This window comes from Lithobates pipiens, unplaced genomic scaffold (genome assembly GCF_037356315.1).
Source record: "Lithobates pipiens isolate NorthernLeopardFrog02 unplaced genomic scaffold, aLitPip1_a1.2 Scaffold_13, whole genome shotgun sequence".
NCBI lineage: Eukaryota > Metazoa > Chordata > Amphibia > Anura > Ranidae > Lithobates > Lithobates pipiens.
In genome coordinates, this window is record NW_027507718.1 from 33094752 (window position 1) to 33116081 (window position 21330).

At 41.7% G+C, this 21330-nt stretch overlaps 1 protein-coding gene across 2 annotated transcripts in view; it reads right to left on the bottom strand.

Moving 5' to 3' along the window:
* Positions 1 to 21330, bottom strand: part of LOC143974009 (tight junction protein 2-like) — a 67913-nt gene that overhangs the window by 34544 nt on the left and 12039 nt on the right. For both annotated transcript variants that reach the window (XM_077474975.1, XM_077474974.1), the window contains exon 3: positions 4566 to 4622. In XM_077474975.1, the coding sequence (XP_077331101.1) occupies positions 4566 to 4622 (57 nt within the window). The remainder of the gene's footprint in view (positions 1 to 4565; positions 4623 to 21330) is intronic.

Here is a 21330-nt window from a genome sequence, read left to right on the forward strand (position 1 = left end):
GGGCGGTCTCCGCACACTGTGCGGGGACCGCCCTGTCAGCTCTCCGCTCTCCTCTATGGGGATCGGACGAGCACGGACCGTCTGTCCGTGTTCATCCGATCCGCTCTGCAGACGGATAGAAAAATAGGATTTTCCTCCGTCTGCAGAATCGGACTGTTGCGGAGGCGGACGAAATCGGGTGTCTGCGGATGCTCATCCGCAGACACCCGCTATCCCATAGGGATGCATGTATGTCCGTATTTCATCCGCAAACGGATGGATGAAATACGGACATATCGTCCGCATGTGTGAAAGGGGCCTAATTCTCTCAGTTAGACATTTGTTATGGTTTATCTGAATACGTTACAAGATTTAAAGTTGCTGCACAGTAAATAAAAAAAAAAATAATAATAATAAAAAAAAAGAGTCTATATGTGTAAACGCAAAGGAATGTAATACAGACATAATTTGTTTAAGGCTCATTCCATCTCCAACTGATTTATTATACATTTTTGTACACTGTCTGATTTATACCATGTACTGTTCAACAAAAGAAATAAAAGCTTATCTTCTGATTTAAAAAAAAAAAAAAAAATGTCCCATGTACATTAAGAGTTGGGCATTTTTTTCAAATGCGTTCAGAAGCTGTGTTTAGAGTCATTTCAAATGCAGCAACTCACGTTTAGCCGTGTTTCGCTTACAGGCATTTTTCATTTTTGGCTATTTTTGAAAAAAAAAAAAAAAGAAAAAAAAAGAAAGAGGTTCTAAATGGAAACGTGGCTAAGCATGGCATGTAAATGCAGCAAAAACGGACGTTTTAAACATGGGTTACCATCTGTCAAGTTAAATTGTTCAGAAAAGGTTGTAAAAACATCCCGTGTACATTAAGACTTATAGTATGAAAGAACAATGGTCTATATTAAAAATAGTCCTCTTCATCATTTCAACTTCATAAAACGACAAAGTGAATCTGGTGTGGGCACAATTTACAATAAATCAATCCTTGGTTAATAAATTTGACCTTGGTTTCATGGGTTCTAGTTTGCTTGCAAAAATGAAAGGAAATGTATAGAAGTTTTGCACATTTATTAATTTCAGGACCAAAAATAATAAGTTTACTATTTTTTCCCAGTACTTAAATACTGTATTTGAGTGGAGTGCAGTCTTCTATCCAGCCAGCAGTTGGCGCCATGGGCTCTTCACCAATTTGCTTTCATTTTCTATTAGGCTGGGTTCACACATGTCCAGCTGTGGGTTGTAATCTGGAGTATTTGTGTTAACCAGTTCAGGTGCAATTCAAGGCCAAATTTTTCCCTGAATTCGCACCTGAACCAGATACAACAGCGCACAGGACCATTTTCAAAACCACACTGCGACCCCCCCCCAGGACATGTGTGAACTGGCTCCTTTGAGAGCCAGTCACATTCACATCATGCAAATTGGATGCGGCCTAAAACACATTCAATTCGCATATATGTTATATATTATATGTTTTGCGTTTGTAATATCTTTGACAGTCTCCTGGTCTATGCCCACATGTCCTGACAAGCAGACTAAGGACATGGATTACTGGAACTATGTCCTGTGTTCTGATGAGACCAAGATAAAATTATTTGGTTCAGATGGTGTCAAACGTTTGTGGGGGCAACCAGGTGGGGAGGACAAAGACAAGTGTGTCTTGCCCACAGTCAAGCATGGTGGTGGGAGTGTAATGGTCTGGGGCTGCATGAGTGCTGTCGGCACTAGGGAGCTACAGTTCATTGAGGGAACCATGAATGCCAACATGTACTGTGACATACTGAAGCAGAGCATGATCCCTTCCTTTCGGAGACTGGGCCGCCGTGGAGTATTCCAACATGATAATGACCCCAAACACACCTCCAAGACGACCACTGACTTACTAAAGAAGCTGAGGGTAAAGGTGATGGACTGGCCAAGCATGTCTCCAGACCTAAACCCTATTGAGCATCTGTGGGGCATCCTCAAACAGAAGGTGGAGGAGTGCAAGGTCTCTAACATCCACCAGCTCTGTGATGTTGTCATGAAGTAGTGGAAGAGGACTTCAGTGGCAACCTGTGAAGCTCTGGTGAACTCCATGCCCAAGAGTGTTAAGGCAGTGCTGGAAAATAATGGTAGCCACGCAAAATATTGACCCTTTGGGCCCAATGTGGACATTTCCACTTAGGGGTGTACTCACTTTTGTTGCCAGCGATTTAGACATTAATAGCTGTTGAGTTATTTTGAGGGGACAGAAAATTTACACTGTGCTACAAAGTAAAGAAGTATACAGCTTGTATAAAAAGTGTAATTTCTTCAGTGTTGTCACATGAAAATATAATAAAATATTTACAAAAATATGAGGGATGTACTCACTTTGTGAGATACTGTATAATTAAATAAATGGAAATCCTACCCTACCCCCCACCCTATCAACACCAGGAGGGCCAGGGCCATCTTTAATATTGATTGGACCCTGGGCAAATTTTTTCTTGCCCCCCCCCCCCCCCCCATGCAATTTCACTCTCTACCTGCTCTGAGACATTCAATAAATAGCAGCTAGATTTAAAATCAGTTTACTGTATCAGATAAGGCAGCAATTGCGAATGGTTCCCAGTGTTTACAAAATATCACTACTGCTTAATGCTTGGTTGCTGGAGGTTACAGCACAAATTACGGCTCACTGATTAGTTTCTAGAGGTTACAGAAAATAATTTCTGCTTGTTAATTGGTAGCTAGAAATTACTGTACAGTAATACTGCTCACTGATTGGTTGCTAGAAGTTACAGTTCATCATCTCCTCACTGCAGGGGGCAAGATATAAATATGAATGCCACCTTTATTTACATATCAATGCTGCCGGCCGCAGCTATTTACTTAGTAATGTTGCCGCCATTTACATATTAATGCCAGTTATTTACATGTAAACACAGGGTCTGCAGGTGAGTCATCTGTGCACAACAATAGGGCAGAGCTGGGCAGAATTAGCACCAGCACTTCACACAGATATCGGGATACAGCACAGGACTAAATCTTCAAGGGTCAAGGGAATTTAAACTGGAGTAGTTGGCAAGTATGAGGCAGCTGCTTTGGGCCCCACAACAAGGACAGGGCCCAGGGCAGCTGCCCCTTTTGCCCTGCCTTAAAGACGGCCCTGAGGAGGGCAGTCCCAAAGGTTATCAAGTGAATGGTCAACTTTAAAACGAGCAATGATTTAAACAATTTTAAGTATTTATGTTGCAAAATACAAACTGTTGCTCAAACAATTTAAGTAAAAAAATAAAAATAAATATGTCAAGCATTTACAAAAGCAGAAATACATCAGTAGCAGTGAGGTCAATATGCATATATGCCATGCATTGGCACAAGGGCACGTACACCGACTTGTGGCTGCTAGAGATCATTTATATTCTGACTGTCAGTTTTCTTGTGGAAGGGATTCTGGCAGCTGTAAGACTGCCCAATCATTTCCAAGTGTCTGGCAATGAAATGGTAAAGTGGAACTAAACTATCTGAGCACCACAAAACACACAATTTAATTCATATTAAAAGCAAACTCACCCATTCGTCCATGACATAGTATTGGAGTTTTTCAGGAGAATACAGGGCTTATTTGGTACTGGAAGCTTGACTTGGTTGGTGCAGAAGAATAGTTTTACTTACACTGTCACATAATGTCTACTGAGGGCCACACCTACTTAAATTCTGCTTTAACTGTATCTGAGCACAAGGTGAACATGCCATTTCAATTATTTTTAATATGTAAAGCAAACGCTCCCATCCATCCATGTCTTCTTGCTTTATTTGGTTGAAAAATCACTTAAACACCCCCCCACACATTTCTAGCCATGGTCATCTTGAGTAAGGGAAGCTATTTCATGTAGGATTATCTTCCTGGAATCCACCTGCCCTTAGCTCAGGCATGCAGACAGGAGCGTGTGCTTAGCTAAGAAAGCTGCCCCTCCCAATAAAAACAAAACAAAAAAAACCCTATGGACACTCCTGGGATGTATGACAGTAGTCATCAACCCTGTCTTCAGAGCCCACTAACAGGCCAGGTTTGCAAGATAACTGAAATACATCACAGGTGATATCATTTGCTGCTCAGTGATTGCAGTATTCTAGTCTGCATCTCCCCAAGGTAATACATAAAACTTGGCCTGTTAGTGGGCCCTGAGGACAGGGTTGATGACCACTGCTGTATGACATCAATTTGGCTTAGGCCAGAAGCAACTGAGGAATGGTTACAAAAAAGGTTAAAACAAGAAATGCTATACCTACCCATCTATTAACCAAAGCTAGCAGCATAAGGATTAAAATTAATGTTGATTGAGAGAGTTTAATTCCACTTTGAAGAAGGCATATAGCACTGTTCGATTTGCTCAAGAGTGAGCTGGAAATGTGTCGTTCAGCAGTAATTTTATAGTAAGAGCACATAGAAAACAATTATGCGCTGATTAATGAGCATGTATTTGTGAAGGTCTCTATCCTATTCAACTGAATAAAAAGCTGAAGGTCAACATACCACTACAACATTGCTATTAAAATCAAATAGAAATGATAGCAACACAAAAAGTATAGAGTTTTACCTTGTGTAAGGTGACAGTGTACTGCTCCCATACTGTGTCCTCTAGTCCAAATCCCTGCTAAAAGGAAAAAGACAAAAAAAACATGAAAATCAGAGAGAAAGGTCATAGTAATGTACCCTGTCCCTGAGCACTGAAATGCAGTTTCCTTGTGAAAATGTTCCCGTTTATATTTATGCAGTGCTCTTTGCCCTTAAAAGTTGATTTGAGTCCTAATCATGCAGTTTCCGTGGAATATTTGTTTGAGAATAAACATGCGGTGACAGAGACTTGGAAAGTCAAAATGAATATTCAAGCTGTTTTTTTAGGCTGACATGTGATGTTCTCATATTTATTGGACTTAATAAGTGGGATGCGTGCTTTCTGCTGCATTCCTTCGAACTCCAGTATGTGCACTTACACCACAAAGCTTGGATTACTGGACAGACTAGATCAGTGGTAGGCAACCCCCGACACAAGCGCCACGCAAAGCCTCAGCCTCCCCCCCATCAGCAGAGCAGCTCAAGGAAGTGTCATTGAGACACAGCTTCTGCCGCACTAATGTTTTCCAGACTCAAAATTCATCACCCTGCACTGAGGGGGAGGCACTGAAATGGAAAACATTGTTTGGTTCTATAACTTTGCTGTAGCTGCATTCATCAGCTCTTGTGATGGGGGAAGAGATTGGGTGCAGTTCTGCGAGGGGGCGGTCCCTGTTTCGAAGAGGATGACTAATTGGCCACTGCCAAAGCCAATCACAGTCCTGCTAGCCCCGCCCACCATCTGGAGGAAGATGACTCATCACTTGCCACTACCGTTCTCAGAAAGAAGGGATTTTATTACCTTTAAGCTTCTGGGGACTTTAATGAAAAAAAAAAAAAAATTATATATATATATATATATATATACACATACATTATATACACACATATATATATATATATATATATATATATATATATATATGTGTGTGTGTGTGTGTGTGTATATAATGTATGTATGTATGTATGTATGTATGTATGTATGTATGTATGTATGTATGTATATATGTATATATGTATATATATATATATATATATATATATATATATATATATATATATATATATATATATATATATATATATATATATATATATATATATATAATGTATGTATGGTGTGTATGTGTGTATATATATATATATATATATATATATATATATATATATGCATACATATACATACATATACACACACACACACACACACACACACACACATATATACATACACACACACACACACATTTGGGGGTTCTAAATGATTTTCTAGCAGAAAATACCATCGTCAGAAAAGATTTAGTCTTTAAATGGTTAAACTGAGATCTTCTACACACCAAATTCATTCCTTTGATAAGTAGAAACATTGCCTCTCTTTTATGAGCCATGTTCTCAGACTTGGCAGGCTGCCTAGATAAGAGAGACTCAAGTCGCTCCAACAGGGCGACTTGCATTGACCATTACAGAAGTCATTTGTAAGTTGCGCTGAAGTCATGCTGTGCAGGGCGCTGAGTTGCCCCGCAAGTCAGATCACCCCTGTGTGAATAGGCTAGTGGATAAATGAATAATTTGCAGCACAATCGGCCTATGCCGTTTAATTTAAAAAATGCCAAAAATCAGTCAATATATCGGTCGTCCTCTAATGTAGAGGTGTCTCGTCTCCGCTTCCTTGCACCACTCTGCATATCGTGCATATCATAGATAAGAAGAGGGTTCAGTGTTGAGACAGAAGAATGGGGGGGTTCAGTGTTGAGACAGAACCCGGGTGGGGGGCTCAGTGTTGCCTGTGAGAAGCTTTAGGCTGCTTTAACGCTGCTCCTCTGAAAAAATGCAAACACGCATATGCGTTACTGCCTCGTTTTTGATGCGCTACCAGTGTGTTTTCTGGGTGCCTTTTACCCAGCATGCACCTGTGAAACGTGGACATAAGACTCAAAAAACGCAATGCAGGTGCATTTTTGCTGCGCCTTCCATAAATTTCAATGGGGACCTGAGTTTTTGGTGTGATTTTGAAAACCACACTAAAAATGCTGCAAGCGGGACTTTTCAAAACGCACTGGACACACAGCAGAGTGGTGTGAACAGTTCCATTAGGATTGTTCACACCACCCTTAGTAAAAAATTTTCTCTTTTTTTAGCAAGGTAAAAAAAAAAAATACAGCAAAAACAAATCAGCGCAAAAGGGCCCTTAGCCCTTATGGTGTCATGTTACAGGTATACCTTACAACAGGGCTCGACAAAACGCAGGTGTCAGGTCGCAATGGCGACTGGAAGTTGCGTCCTGGCGCCTGGGCTACACCGCAGAAGCTGGAACATGGACACCTCCCCCCCCCCCCCCCCCCCACAGGTGAGCTGACTTTGGCCGTGGCTTTGCAGCCTGAGGGATTTTTGCAAACCAGCACCCTCTGGTGGACAGTGCTGTGATGTGATGTGTGGCTTGCTCTCACTGCCCGCCACCTCTGACATCTTCCCATTTTGACAGCTGCTGTTGAGGTTGCGGGCTTGATCGGTCACCCGTTCCTTACCGCCGCTGCGGCAAGGGAGTGCCACCTGTCAGTGCCCAGTGTCACCTCAATGCTGCCCAACAGTGCAGCCTATCAATGCACATCAGTGAAGGAGAAAAATAACTTATTTGACAAGTCTTATAACAAAAACTGGACATGCAGTTCTGGGTGCTGGGCAGCCGATTTAAAAAAACTGGCTCCTAATTTTTTCAGCTGGCTCCTAGATTCTAAGCAAACTTGTCAAGTCCTACCCTACAAGGCAATGCATACCTCTTTTTAAAAAGTTTACAGTAATTGGAATAAGAGAAAATTATATTAGTCACAACACCTTAGAAAAGCAGCCAGACTACATCACCACACCTATATACAAGCGCAGTAACATCTGTCACCCATTCAAATTCAACAGTAGATAAGCAGCAGAAATATCCACTTCATTTAGAATGCAAATATTTAGATTAGTGGGGATCAACTTACTTGCTAAAAGGAACTTCAAATGCAGCCAGTGACACCACCAAAGCATTATACAATATTCAGTATATGTATGGCTACATGAAACAGTCAGACAGTGGGGCAAGCTACACAAGCTGGTCAGTGTGCAGGCATGCTTCAGGAACTGGACAAGGAAGTATAGGCATGCTTCAGGAGATGGTCAGAGATTGCGAGCATGCCACAGGAAATGTCAGAGCCTGCTGGCCTCCTACAGTAGATGGTCAGAGGCTGCAAGCATGCTTCAGAAGATAGTCAGAGACCGAGTATGCTAAAGTAAAATTGTCAAACTGCTGGCATGCTACACGCATTGTTTCTCAATGCCAGTCCTCAAGGCGTCCCAACAGGTCATGTTTTCAGGATTTCCCTCAGGTGACACAGCTGTGGCAATTACTAAGGCAGCGGAACTGATCAAACCCCCTGTACAAACTAATGAAAAGCCTGAAAACATGACCCGTTTTGCTACAGTAAATGCTCAGACTGCCAGCATGCTAAAGTCAGTGATCAAAGTCTGCATATATGCTGTTCAGACAAGGAACATTGCAAGAGACTTCTAGAGATCACCAATATTACAGTCCCTTTAATAAAATAGATAATTTTTTTAGAAAGGATTTGGGTGAACATCTATCTAGCCCTGTAAAGGCTATACATACCCTTTCTGAAGCCAATCCGGTCTCCAGCGGTGGGGAGAGAACAGCTGAGAAATGATTAGACATGTGCAGAGTAAAATATTTCGTTTCGGAATTTCGTTTTCATCCGAAAACTTTATTTAGTTACTCCCGAAAATCGTTTTTATTTATTTCGTTTTCGTTCAAAACTTTCATTCGTCCGAAAATCCACATGAATTACGTTCGAATCTGTCTTGGAAGGCTTATGGTGTCGGTCAATGTATAAAGAAGATTTGACGGAGCTAGTATATAGCATACTTTAGAACCCTATTAAAGTCTATGGGACTCCAACGTTCAAAATCTAAAGTGCTAATTTTAAAGGCTAATTTGCAAGTTACTGTCCTAAAAAGTGTTTGGGGACCCGGGTCCTGCCCCAGGGGACATGTATCAATGCAAAAAAAAAAGTTTTAAAAAACGGCCGTTTTTTCGGGAGCAGTGATTTTAATAATGATTAAAGTGAAACAATAAAAGTGTAATATTCCTTTAAATTTCGTAGGGGGGGGGGGTTGTCTATAGTATGCCTGTGAAGGGGCGCATGTTTCCCGTGCTTAGAATTGTCCCTGCACAAAGTGTCATTTATGCAGGAAAAAAAGTCCTTTAAAATCACTCGCGGCTATTATGAATTGTCGGCTCCCGTAATACAGAGAACACTCATTGAAAGTCATTGATAAATAAATAAATAAATAAAAAAGCGTGGGGGTCCCCCAAATTCAATTACCAGGCCCTTCAGGTCTGGTATGGATATTAAGGGGAACCCTGCCTCAAATTTAAGAAAAAATTTGACGTGGGGTTCCCCCTAAATATCCATAACCAGACCCTTCAGGTCTGGTATGGATATTAAGGGGAACCCCGCGTCAAATTTTAAAAAAAAATTGACGTGGGGTTCCCCCTAAAAATCCATACCAGACCCTTTATCCGAGCACGCAACCTGGCAGGCCGCAGGAAAAGAGGGGGGGACAAGAGAGCGGCCCCCCCTCCCTCCTGAACCGTACCAGGCCACATGCCCTCAACATTGGGAGGATGCTTTGGGGGTCTGTGACCCCTCAAAGCACCTTGTCCCCATGTTGATGAAGACAAGAGCCTCATCCCCACAACCCTGGCCGGTGGTTGTGGAGGTCTGCGGGCGGGGGGCTTATCAGAATCTGGAAGCCCCCTTTAACAAGGGGACCCCCAGATCCCGCCCCCCCCCCCGTTTGAAATGGTAAGGGGGTACAAAAGTACCCCTACCATTTCACAAAGAAAGTGTAAAAAATGGTTAAATAAAACAAACACACTTTTGAAAAATTCCTTTATTAAAAATAAAAAAAAAAGATTCCAGCGGCGGTAATCCACTCTTGCTATCCAGCGACGGACGGTCATCTCTCCAGCGATGTCTCATCTCATCCAGCGCAGCGCAGCATCCTTCTTCTGTCTTCGTGGAGGAGACACTGCAAGGATTCCGGCGGCTGACTTTTGTTATATACGGAGGGCGGGGCCACCCGTCACCTGACCCTGCCCCCCTCTGACGCAAGGGGAAACCCGGGGTTCCCCGTGAGGTATGGGTGACCCCGCCCCCCCTCTGATGTAACGGAAACCTGCCTGTGTTACATCAGAGGGGTGCGGGTCACCTATACGTCACGGGGAACCCCGGGTTTCCCCTTGCGTCAGAGGGGGGCGGGGTCAGGTGACGGGTGGCCCCGCCCTCCGTATATAACAAACGTCAGCCGCCGGAATCCTTGCAGTGTCTCCTCCACGGAGACAGAAGAAGGATGCTGCGCTGCGCTGGATGAGATGAGACATCGCTGGAGAGATGACCGTCCGTCGCTGGATAGCAAGAGTGGATTACCGCCGCTGGAATCTTTTTTTTTTATTTTTAATAAAGGAATTTTTCAAAAGTGTGTTTGTTTTATTTAACCATTTTTTACACTTTCTTTGTGAAATGGTAGGGGTACTTTTGTACCCCCTTACCATTTCAAACAGGGGGGGGGCCGGGATCTGGGGGTCCCCTTGTTAAAGGGGGCTTCCAGATTCTGATAAGCCCCCCCGCCCGTAGACCTCCACAACCACCGGCCAGGGTTGTGGGGATGAGGCCCTTGTCTTCATCAACATGGGGACAAGGTGCTTTGAGGGGTCACAGACCCCCAAAGCATCCTCCCAATGTTGAGGGCATGTGGCCTGGTACGGTTCAGGAGGGAGGGGGGGCCGCTCTCGTCCCCCCCTCTTTTCCTGCAGCCTGCCAGGTTGCGTGCTCGGATAAAGGGTCTGGTATGGATTTTTAGGGGGAACCCCACGTCAATTTTTTTTTAAATTTGACGCGGGGTTCCCCTTAATATCCATACCAGACCTGAAGGGTCTGGTTATGGATATTTAGGGGGAACCCCACTACAAATTTTTTCTTAAATTTGAGGCAGGGTTCCCCTTAATATCCATACCAGACCTGAAGGGCCTGGTAATTGAATTTGGGGGACCCCCACGCTTTATTTATTTATTTATTTATTTTTTTATCAATGACTTTCAATGAGTGTTCTCTGTATTACGGAGCCGACAATTCATTATAGCCGCAAGTGATTTTAAAGGACTTTTTTTCCTGCATAAATGACACTTTGTGCAGGGACAATTCTAAGCACGGGAAACATGCGCCCCTTCACAGGCATACTATAGACAACCCCCCCCTACGAAATTTAAAGGAATATTACACTTTTATTGTTTCACTTTAATCATTATTAAAATCACTGCTCCCGAAAAAACGGCAGTTTTTAAAACTTTTTTTTGCATTGATACATGTCCCCTGGGGCAGGACCCAATCTCCTATTCTATATCGAACTGTTGTAACAACGAAAACGAACGAAAATAAAGCATTTATTTATGTCGGATTTTCGTTTTTTTCGGATTTTGTGCTTTCGTTATCGTTTGTCAAAACGAAAACGAAAATAGCTGAAATTCGGACGAAAATGCGTTCGGACGAAAACGAATGCACATGTCTAGAAATGATGTCACCCATAGCGTTACTTTGGGGCTTTCATTGTGTGCTGCCTCTCCTGATCACTCCCACAGTGTGAAAACACCGCTGACAGTTCAGCGTGGGATGGGACCAGACTGCACCGGAATGGCTACAGAATATGTAAGTATAGTGATTTTTTTCTTTACAGGGCTAGATAGATTTGTTTTAGAATGTGGCTGCCAGTAGATTTAGAGTTAGGCGTTGGCTAAACTACCTTAAAATGAATGTCAACATATATTATGCTTAGAAAAATCCAATCCAAAAGGCATGAAGAAGTTACATGCATGAGTACTGACTTGCCAAAATTAAATACTATTAAAAGGTCCTAGATAATAAAACATGAAAATTAATTCCCAAATTCCTGGGATGCATGCCCTCTTACTCAACTGTAACTCCCAGGCCTTATGTTTTTAAAGGAAGCAGCTGGGACGGCAGAAATAACACTCAGGTATATACGTTGCACTTTTCAGGAGACAGTTTAATTAAAACTTCTTACTCTGGAGAGAAAAAAACAACAACAAAAAGGATGACCCGTTGCCATTTTGAACTGCCAAAAGTAAACCAATTACCCATATTTACATTACTCAAGTCACTAAGCACCCACTCTTACAAAAGGTGTTTAAAATAAATATGTGTAGAGGATTTTAGGAACAGTTTCAAAATTATTTTCTTTGAACCAGTTAAAAGCATCAGTCTACTAAATGTGCATACTCGTCTAGTTTTTGACTTGAATTCCTTTCTTGTATCAATCACAGACTTCATTAACAAGATATTCCCAATTTGTCTACTTCTCGTTATCCTGTAGTCTTAGGGATAATTCACAAGAGTCGCTGCATCACAAAGCAGTGGCTGGTGTGCGATGCGGTCTGGCCGGATCACAGCAGTGCCAATACGCCAATCTCAATTCATTGCACCGTTCATTTTTTCTTCATAAAATGTCACAGACATTTCATTATGTTCACGCTTCCCACACACCACCACAATGCAGTGGTGTGAAGTGGGCACACTGGAGACAAGGCATTTTGCCTTTCCATGCAGTGGGACTGCACTGGAATTGACACCCAATGCATTCCCATCACATCTGGTGTGACTATACTCTTACTGAAGCAGCAAGGAAGTCTTCCCACTCCCACTTCATCTTCCACAATATAAAAAATAGGGAGACCCCCATAATGGCTGCAGCTGGTTGCAAGATGTGTACATTCAATTCCGTTTCCTGGTGTCTTAATATAGAGGACCTAAACAGTGAAAGATGAGCTAGGACTAGCCAACCTGTGTTGCCCATAAGCTCCCTGCAGCAGGTATGATTTTACCCATTACTAGCTTACAATGCCTTGTTTCTCAGTATGTCTCTGTGTGGAGTTAGGGTTGCTTTCCTGATGTCTTCTGGGGGAATATTCAAAACAGAAGAGGTGCAGAAAGCATAGATCCCCAGCATTAATGAAGCTGGGAGATGCTTGTAAACCAACAAAGAGAACAGTGAGCAGAAAGTCTTACTAAAAATCTCATGAGAACAGTAGTCCAAAGCACACTGCAGAAATACAGCTATAAGGATGAATGAATGAATGAAATACTTGTATAGTGCACAATGCGAACTGAATCGCCTCTAGGATGAAGGCGCAGAAAGCTGAATGCTATTTTTCCAAAGAAATTCAAGAGAGTAATGGTACTGGAGTGTTTTGTTTACCTTAATGCTGTGAATGCAAGGTGAAAAACACTAAACCTTTAGTTCTACTTTAACATACAGCATACCACTTAATTCTTGAAATCTAGTTTGCAACTGATAATGAAGAAAGTCTTGTCAGCATGGTACATAGTGGGTTAGTTATGATATAACTTTATAATGCATAGAAGCAAAGCTAGGTAGGACTTTTAACCAAGTAAAAGAGATAAGCAAAATTAAATTTTTTTTTTAAATCAATTATGCTATGTGAACAGGAACACAAATATAAAGTAGCCGTTATCACAATTTTGCTGCAAAAGTAGAAAAAAACAAAACAAAAAGTATTCTTCAGTTTATGGGTATTTTTTTTTTTTGCGTGCACACACAAAAAAAAAAAAAAAAAAGTTCCAAGGTTCACAAATGGCTTCAGCAAGTACTTGGACACATTTTTATAGCAACTGTAAAGTTCTAGCATATAACATACTACAAATAATTGATAAGATAAAACTTGGCATGGTGTATAGTAAACATTAGCTAACCAGAAATAGGTTTTACACTTGAGAAATGTATGCACTCTGCACTTCCGCTGTACTTAAAGTAGAACTATAGCCAATGTTTTTTGGAAAAAATAAGGAAGAATTATGTCCCCTGTCAATTTTTTTTTTTTTTGCTGTGTCCCATTGCAGAGATTTCTCTTCACTTTCTGTCCCACAGGAAGTGAGACGAAATCCCTGCAAATTAAGGGAATCCATTGGGACCCCCAGGTCACCAGAACTAATCTCATTGGAAGATTTTCCCTCCATTACTTTTCTGGGGACAAACCAAAATTTATGATTTTCGTTCACTTTCAATGATAATGGTAAACAAGACAAATAGAGGGGGGCACAGACAGCAAAAAACAAAAAACACAAAAACCTGACACTGTTCTAATCCATCTATCCAAGACTATATAAAAAAAATTTAATAAAAAAGGATTTGTCTTTAGTTATTATAGACCTTGTGCACATGAGGCCACACAATGTTAATTTCAAGTATTTCTGCGCCCAGGAGACACAGCTCTACACGCCTAGTAACAGCTGGCTGTACACTACCTATACGTGGATATATGCCATACTTATGTGTTCTCACACACGGCTGTAATGCCCACAAATCACATTTAGAGGTTTATGGTTACCGGTGTACAGCCAGTCATTACTATGAGCAGCTGTACTTCCCGGAAACAGAAACACCGCCGCAATATGCATTGTATACCCTCTAGCGCCTGTGTGAACAAGAAGTTGGCAAGATCAGTAATATTCTGCTGACCCTTAAAACCAGATCAGGTTAGTGGCAACTGTTTCATGCAGAACTGCAACTAAAAACAGAATCTAGTGTTCTCTGTATGTATTCCAGGGCTTAATATTTAATTTTCACTGGAGTCATGAATATCTAATAAGCCTAGGCTTGTGCTAACATGAATTATTACGATTACGGAATTAATGCAGAAATACATTTTACAAGATAGAAGTACCAAAGCTAGCAAGTTATTCCGCAGGTCTACAAAACTTCAGTGTAAAAGTAAAAGCACTACATGTAAAAGTTTCATATAACTAAGTCTGTTGTGTTATCCATGTCCTGCTTTAACAGGACTCATTAATATACATATGTATGGCAGACAGAGAGGATATAAACAAGGAAGGCATTAATGCCAGAACTATTATGAAATTAGACCATAACCAGTTATATGGGTTCTTTGTTTCTAAAACACACTGGGTTAGATGTGATGGTTTGGATGGAATACAACGTGACATGGCTGTGTGAGAAATACATTTTGATGTAGATGAGGAGTGAACTGGGAAATACTATTCTATGACAGTTTACAAGACCCACTGTGGAGAAAAATCATTTGTCACCATAGGAACAAAAGGATTGAAGTGAGAAATGGCATAAGATCTGCTATCCCACACTCTGTTCCACCTCTACCCCCATGATGTGCACCAGCTGATGCCTCAGTCTGGCACATCAGTCACAATTTCACTTAGTGAGAAATCTCAAGAGTTATGCGCAACTTCACTGCAGGAGCATTTAGGCTCTGGGAAACATACAAAAAAAAATCTCTCAGTTATGTATTAGTTATAAAAACACAACATTTCAAAACACAGCTAGTATTACTGCCTGAATATGTTATCATCAGCTTTTCATGATACTGGAATCTTGCTCGCAAGAGAGGACAGCACAGGTAAGCCCTCATTAAGGAGTTATTGCTTTTTTGTTGTCTAGTTATTAAAGCTGGCCACATACTGATCGAAATTCGCTCGGTTCAGCAGGGACCGGATCAGTGTGCAGCCATCCCAGCTCAACAGAAGGGACATGCTACAATTTTTCTTTTCTCAATTAGCAGCCGCTGTCAGAATACAATATCCCAGGAGGCAGGGATTCCGCCATCCACCCTGTTTGTGTGGATAGAGTCTAAACAAAATAAAAAATAACCATGTATATGGCCAGCTACTGTAGATAGTAACAAGGAGTTGACCATTTAATAACATTACCATATGTTATGGGGGATCTGGGTTGTTAGACATAAGAGATGGAGGTTATGATTTTTGCCTGGAATTTTGTTATAATAGACAGAATGTTCTATTACATAGTAGGCGAGGTTGAAAAAAGACACAAGTCCAACCTATGTGTGTGATTATATGTCAGTGTTACATTGTATATCCCTGTATGTTGTGCCCATTCAGGTGCTTATCTAATAGTTCTTTGAATTTAACCATGCTCCCCGCTGAAACCACCACCAGTGGAAGGGAATTCCACATCCTTACTGCTTTTACAGTAAAGAACCCTCTATGCAGTTTAAAGCGGGAGTCCACCGGGACTCCGCGTTTTTTTTTTTTTTTTTTTTTAAAAGCCAGCAGCTACAAATACTGCAGCTGCTGACTTTTAAATAGTGACACTTACCTGTCCAGCGCGCCCGCGATGTCGGCACCCGAAGCCGATCGCTCGCTCGGCTGCCGGGTCCCGCCGCCATCTTGGGTATGGGAATCAGGAAATGGAGCCTTTCGGCTTCATTTCCCGGTTCCCTACTGCGCATGCGCGAGCCGCGCGGCGCAATCCGGACGGTCCCCGCTGCCTCTGGGAGCTGTGTGTTTCCCAGCAGGCAGCGGGGCACTTGCTGAAGGGGGCGGGCGCTTGCGGAACGGGGGCGTAACGTACGCCCCGTTCCGCAGAGAGCTAGCCCGGAAGTGGGTGCAGTTACCTGGATTATCCAGGTAACTGCACCCCCCTCCCCCCTGAAAGGTGCCGATTGTGGCGCCGGAGGGGGGGGGGGGATTCCGATGAGCGGAGGTCCATTTTAGGGTGGACCTCCGCTTTAAGGTTAAACCTCTTTTCTTCTAATTTTAGTGAATGGCCACGTGTCTTACTAAACTCCCTTCTGCAAATTTTTTTTAGCCCTATTGTGGGGTCACCAGTATGGTATTTGTACATTGAAATCATATCCCCTCAAGCGTCTCTTATAAAGAAAGGCTACGAGCACTGAACTTATTCTCTCTGGAGAACCAATATCCTCCAGAATCTTTATTAGCTTTGTTGCCCTTCTCTGGACCCTCTGCAGTTCCAGCACATCCTTCCTGGGGACTGGTGCCCAGAACTAGACGGCATACTCTAGGTGAGGCCGGACCAGAGTCTTGTAGAGTGGGAGAATTATTGTTTCATCTCTGGAGATAATCCCCTTTTTAAATGAATGTCAATATTCTGTTTTCTTTGCTTGCAGCAGCTTGACTTTGCTTAGCCTATCTACTAGGACCCCCAGGTCCTTTTCCATCCTAGATTCACCCAGTTATTTGACTGGAGTCAAGAATATCTAATAAGCCTAGACATAATAGACTTGTGCTAACATAGCTGGAAAATGAGTACAAGTGAAAATTTTGTTACTATATATAAAAACCCTTCTAGTAAATTGTTTACCAAATTCTTATGTGATCACAAAGTTTTAATTGGAGTTGGTGGTCACATGACTGTGAACCATGTTGATTGGCTCCCGATCATTAGTCAAGATCGGATCTATGTGCAAGCCCACAGCTGCATACTCCCAGCTACAAATAGTTCCAGATCACTAGTAGAGACCTGGAGCTGTGAATAAACCCATAGAAGGATGTTCCTCCCTAAGAATGGGAAAGTAAATTACCATTCTCTTTGCAAAAGGTACAATAATCTACAGATTGCAGGCAGAATCTAGTTGTTAATTAACCACTGAAACAACAACATTACTGCGCGCATGTGATATGTGAAACTAGGATATTTTGTTATATACACTATATAATAAAGAAAAGAGCTACATTTAAAATTACAAAGAAAGACAAAACCGTGATAACCCTTATAAGTTGTGATTTTCAGTACGACTTTGATACTCGGTTCATAATACTGCAACCAGAAAGTCGCGCGACTTGAGTACTACTACTTTGATGCGACTTAATGCAACTTTGGAATGCCTTTGTCTTGTGCAGGTATGCAGAGATAACAGCATACAGGATGATGCACTGCACTGCCTGGGTAATCTTACTGTAATGTTGGATCCAAATAACATCAATATAGAGGAGGCTCCAACTTGGGAGGAGACTTCCATTAAAGTGGTTGTTAACCCACCAAGTTAAAATTACACCATCCTCTCTGTATTCATGTAATGTGCCCTGTGACTTATAAAAATAATGCAGCTATAAACCTGTTTACAGAGCGCAGATCGGCACTCACGTGAGTGACCCACTGCCTCTCTCCTCTCTTGGCCTGACAGCTGCAGCAGGCAGGGCAGAGGATCCCCCGCTGCAGCTGTCATGCAAGAGAGGAGAGAGGCAGCGGGTCATGTGAGCACCAATCGCGCTCTGTAAACAGGTATATAAATGCATTATTTTTATAAGGCACATTACATCAATACACAGAGAGGGTGTCATTTTAACCCCAATTTGAGCAGCAGTTGGGGAGGGGGTGGACACAGATGACAGGCAGAAGGGAGAGGACAGAAAAGAGCACAGAGGAGAGCTGCGGATGACAGAGGCACGTAAACCGACCATGGTGTCAGGGCTCAGCAGCCCTGATATATCGTGGTCAGTTTACAAAGGGGCGGGCAGAACTAGGCAGGATCAGTTAGGTATTTCAGGTATTATAGGGGGCCAAATGACACTGCATGAGCACCGTGCTGTATAAAATGCTTCAAAGAAACAGGATCTTTATTTTTACTTTTTAGGTTAAATGCTTTAACCACTTCAGCCACGGAAGATTTGGCTGCTCAATGACCAGGCAATTTTTTGCGATACAGCACTGCGTCGTTTTAACTGACAATTGCGTGGTCGTACAACGCCTTTAACCAAATAAAACAGATGTCTTTTTTCCGCTCGCACAAATAGAGCTTTCTTTTGGTGGTATTTGATCGCCTCTGCGGTTTTATATTTTTTCGCTATAAACAAAATTAGAGACAAAAAATAAATAAATAAATAAAACCCACTACAAAACACAATTGTTTACTTTTTGCTATAATAAATATGCAACATTTTTTAACCACCTCGCGCCCACCCTATAGCCGAATGACGGCCGTAGAGCAGGCGATTTTGTCGGGGAGGCCGTCCCTGGACGTCCTGTTATTTACTTCCGCAATGTGCGCCGCCGCGGGCGCGCATCGGGGAAGTTCTGTGTTTGCCATGTCCCCCGGAGACAGGCAAACACAGATCGCTGTAAACGGCCAATCACAGCGGCCGTTTACAGCGCGATCGGCGTGTCCAATGGGAGATGATCCCATATGTAAACATATGAGATCATCTCTCAGCGCCGCTCTCCCTCCTCACACAGACAGCGTGTGAGGAGGGAGAGATGAACGGCTGCAGCGGCCGTGAGTGTAAAAAAAAAAAAAAAAAAGTTAAAAAAGTGCCATCCTGTCCCCAGTGCCACGTATCAGTGCCATTTGTCATCAGTGCCACCTGTCAGTGTCATGTGCCATCTGTTGTCAGTGTCACGTGTCATCAATGCCACTTATCAGTGCCATCTGTCATCGGTGGCACGTATTAGCTCCACGTGTCATCAGTGCCACATGTCATTGTCCTGGTGCTCCAGGGCCTTCAAAAGTGTAATAGGTAGTCAACAAGTTAGATGTGTAATTTATGCTCCTAGAACATGTGATGGCGCTCCCTGCATGTTGGGCCTCTCTATGTGGCCAGGCTGTGAAAAAGTCCCACACATGTGGTATTGTAATACTCAGGAGGAGTAGCAGAATTTTTTTGGGGGTGTCATTTGTGGTATACACATGCCATGTGAGAGAAATAACCTATTACAATGACAATTTTGTGGAAAAAAAAAAAAAAATGAAAAATCTTAATTTTGCAAAGAAATGTGGGAAAAAAAATAACATCAAAAAGCTCACCATGCCTCTTACTAAATACCTTGGAATGTCTACTTTCCATAAAGGGGTCATGTGGGGGGTATTTGTACTTTTCTGACTTGTTCGGGTCACAAGAATTGAGATAGACCACCAGTACATCAGATGTGATCAATTTTGTGCGATTCGCACCACAGCTTGTAGACTCTATAACTTTCACAAAGACCAAATAATATCCACTCATTTGGGTTATTTTTTACCAAAGATATGTAGCAGTATAAATTGTGGCCAAAATGTATGAAGAAAAATTAATAATTTGCATAATTCTGTCACAGAAACAAAGAAATATGCGTTTTTTTTCAAAATTTTCGGTCTTTTTTCATTTATAGCGCAAAAAATAAAAAACCTCAGAGGTGATCAAATACCACCAAAAGAAAGCTCTATTTGTGGGAAAAAAAATTCATTTGGGTACAGTGTTGCATGACTGAGTAATTGTCATTCAAAGTGTGAGAGCACCGAAAGCTGAAAATTGGTCTGGGCAGGAAGGGTGTTTAAGTGCCCAGTAAGCAAGTGGTAAAAAAAAAAAAAAAAAAAAAAAAAAAAAAAAAAAATTTTTTCCACAGTTTAGGCCGATATGTATTCTACATTTTTTTTTCTCCCAAAAAATATTGCAATAAGCGTATATTGATGGGTTTGCAAAAAAGTTATAGCGTCTATCGGGACTGAGGTATTTCAGTGGACACATCAGACACTTTTGCCATTCATGATAATGTCAAACATTAAAATATATATGCAAACACTTGCAAAGAGAACCACATAAAAAATAATTAATACCGTGTCATCATGTGAAGTGATAATTGAACATGAAAGGACACAATCTAATAATAAAGTGCATTAGTGCATATATACTATGATGTACAAAAAGTATTTCCAAACATATGTAAATAAATCCACAGTCTACAAAGTGCTGGGTGCTCCTAGAAACAATAGTGCATCAGTGCACTCCAGAAATGATTTCCGTTGAAGTGTCATGTACCACACTCCCCTCTTGTGACCCCACTCCAGAAAGATGTTCTTAGATCAATAAAGACAGAAAAGGAAATACCATTAAAACTGAATAACCTGGCCAAACTAGGCGCCACTTACAAGACAGCTGAAAAGGCATCAGTGTAAAGCATCCCCGTTTCGTTAACCACTGACGCAACTTCCGCCCTCCGTGGAATTCACGCCAATCAGCGGTGGACCTGGATGGTTTACACTGATGCCGTTTGTTCAGCTGTCTTGTAATTGGTGCCTAGTTCGCGCAAGTTATTCAGTTTTAAAAAGGCATTTCACTACGAGTTCCTATTATGGAGCTTGGTCGGTTTTTATTTTATTGATCTAAGAACATCATTCTGGAGAAGCCTCTGAGTTCCCACTCCATACACATCAGATTATTTGATCACAGCCTCTTTGACCCTAGACTGCAAAGCTGAGGGTCCATAAAATTTGGTGAGTGGGGTCACAGGGGAATGTGGCACACGACACTTCAACGGAAACCATTTCTGGACCACTGATGCACTATTGTTTCTAGGAGCACCCAGCACTTTATATACTGTGTGAATTTACATGTTGTTTGGAAATTATTTTTGTACATCATAGCATATGATGTCACACATTTTGGAGCACAAATGTACTTATTAGATTGTGTCCTTTCACATTCAATTATCACTTCACATGATGACACAATATTTTTATGTGGTTCTTTTTGCAAGCGCTGTTTACATATTTATTTTAATTTTAAGGTTGCAGCACCTTTGCAACAAGCAGCTGCATTGGATTTCTGTTTTACCTAATGCGAGTTTCTTATGGTTCGTTATTTTGTGGTCTCCATTCCTGCAAGCGCTGTTAAACTCTTCCATTCAGTTTCAAGCATTAGGCCCTTTGTACAAGCTAAGTTTTCAGGCATGCAGCATTTTATTATTTTACTGATCTAAAATGTGAATAAACAAGCGTTGTGTATTGATCAGTTAAAAATAAATAATATATAGATTCGAAAAATCTGCATTGCCAGTCAGTATTTTGGTGCTCATAGGTGTAAGTACACTCAATAACCACCCCCCCCCCC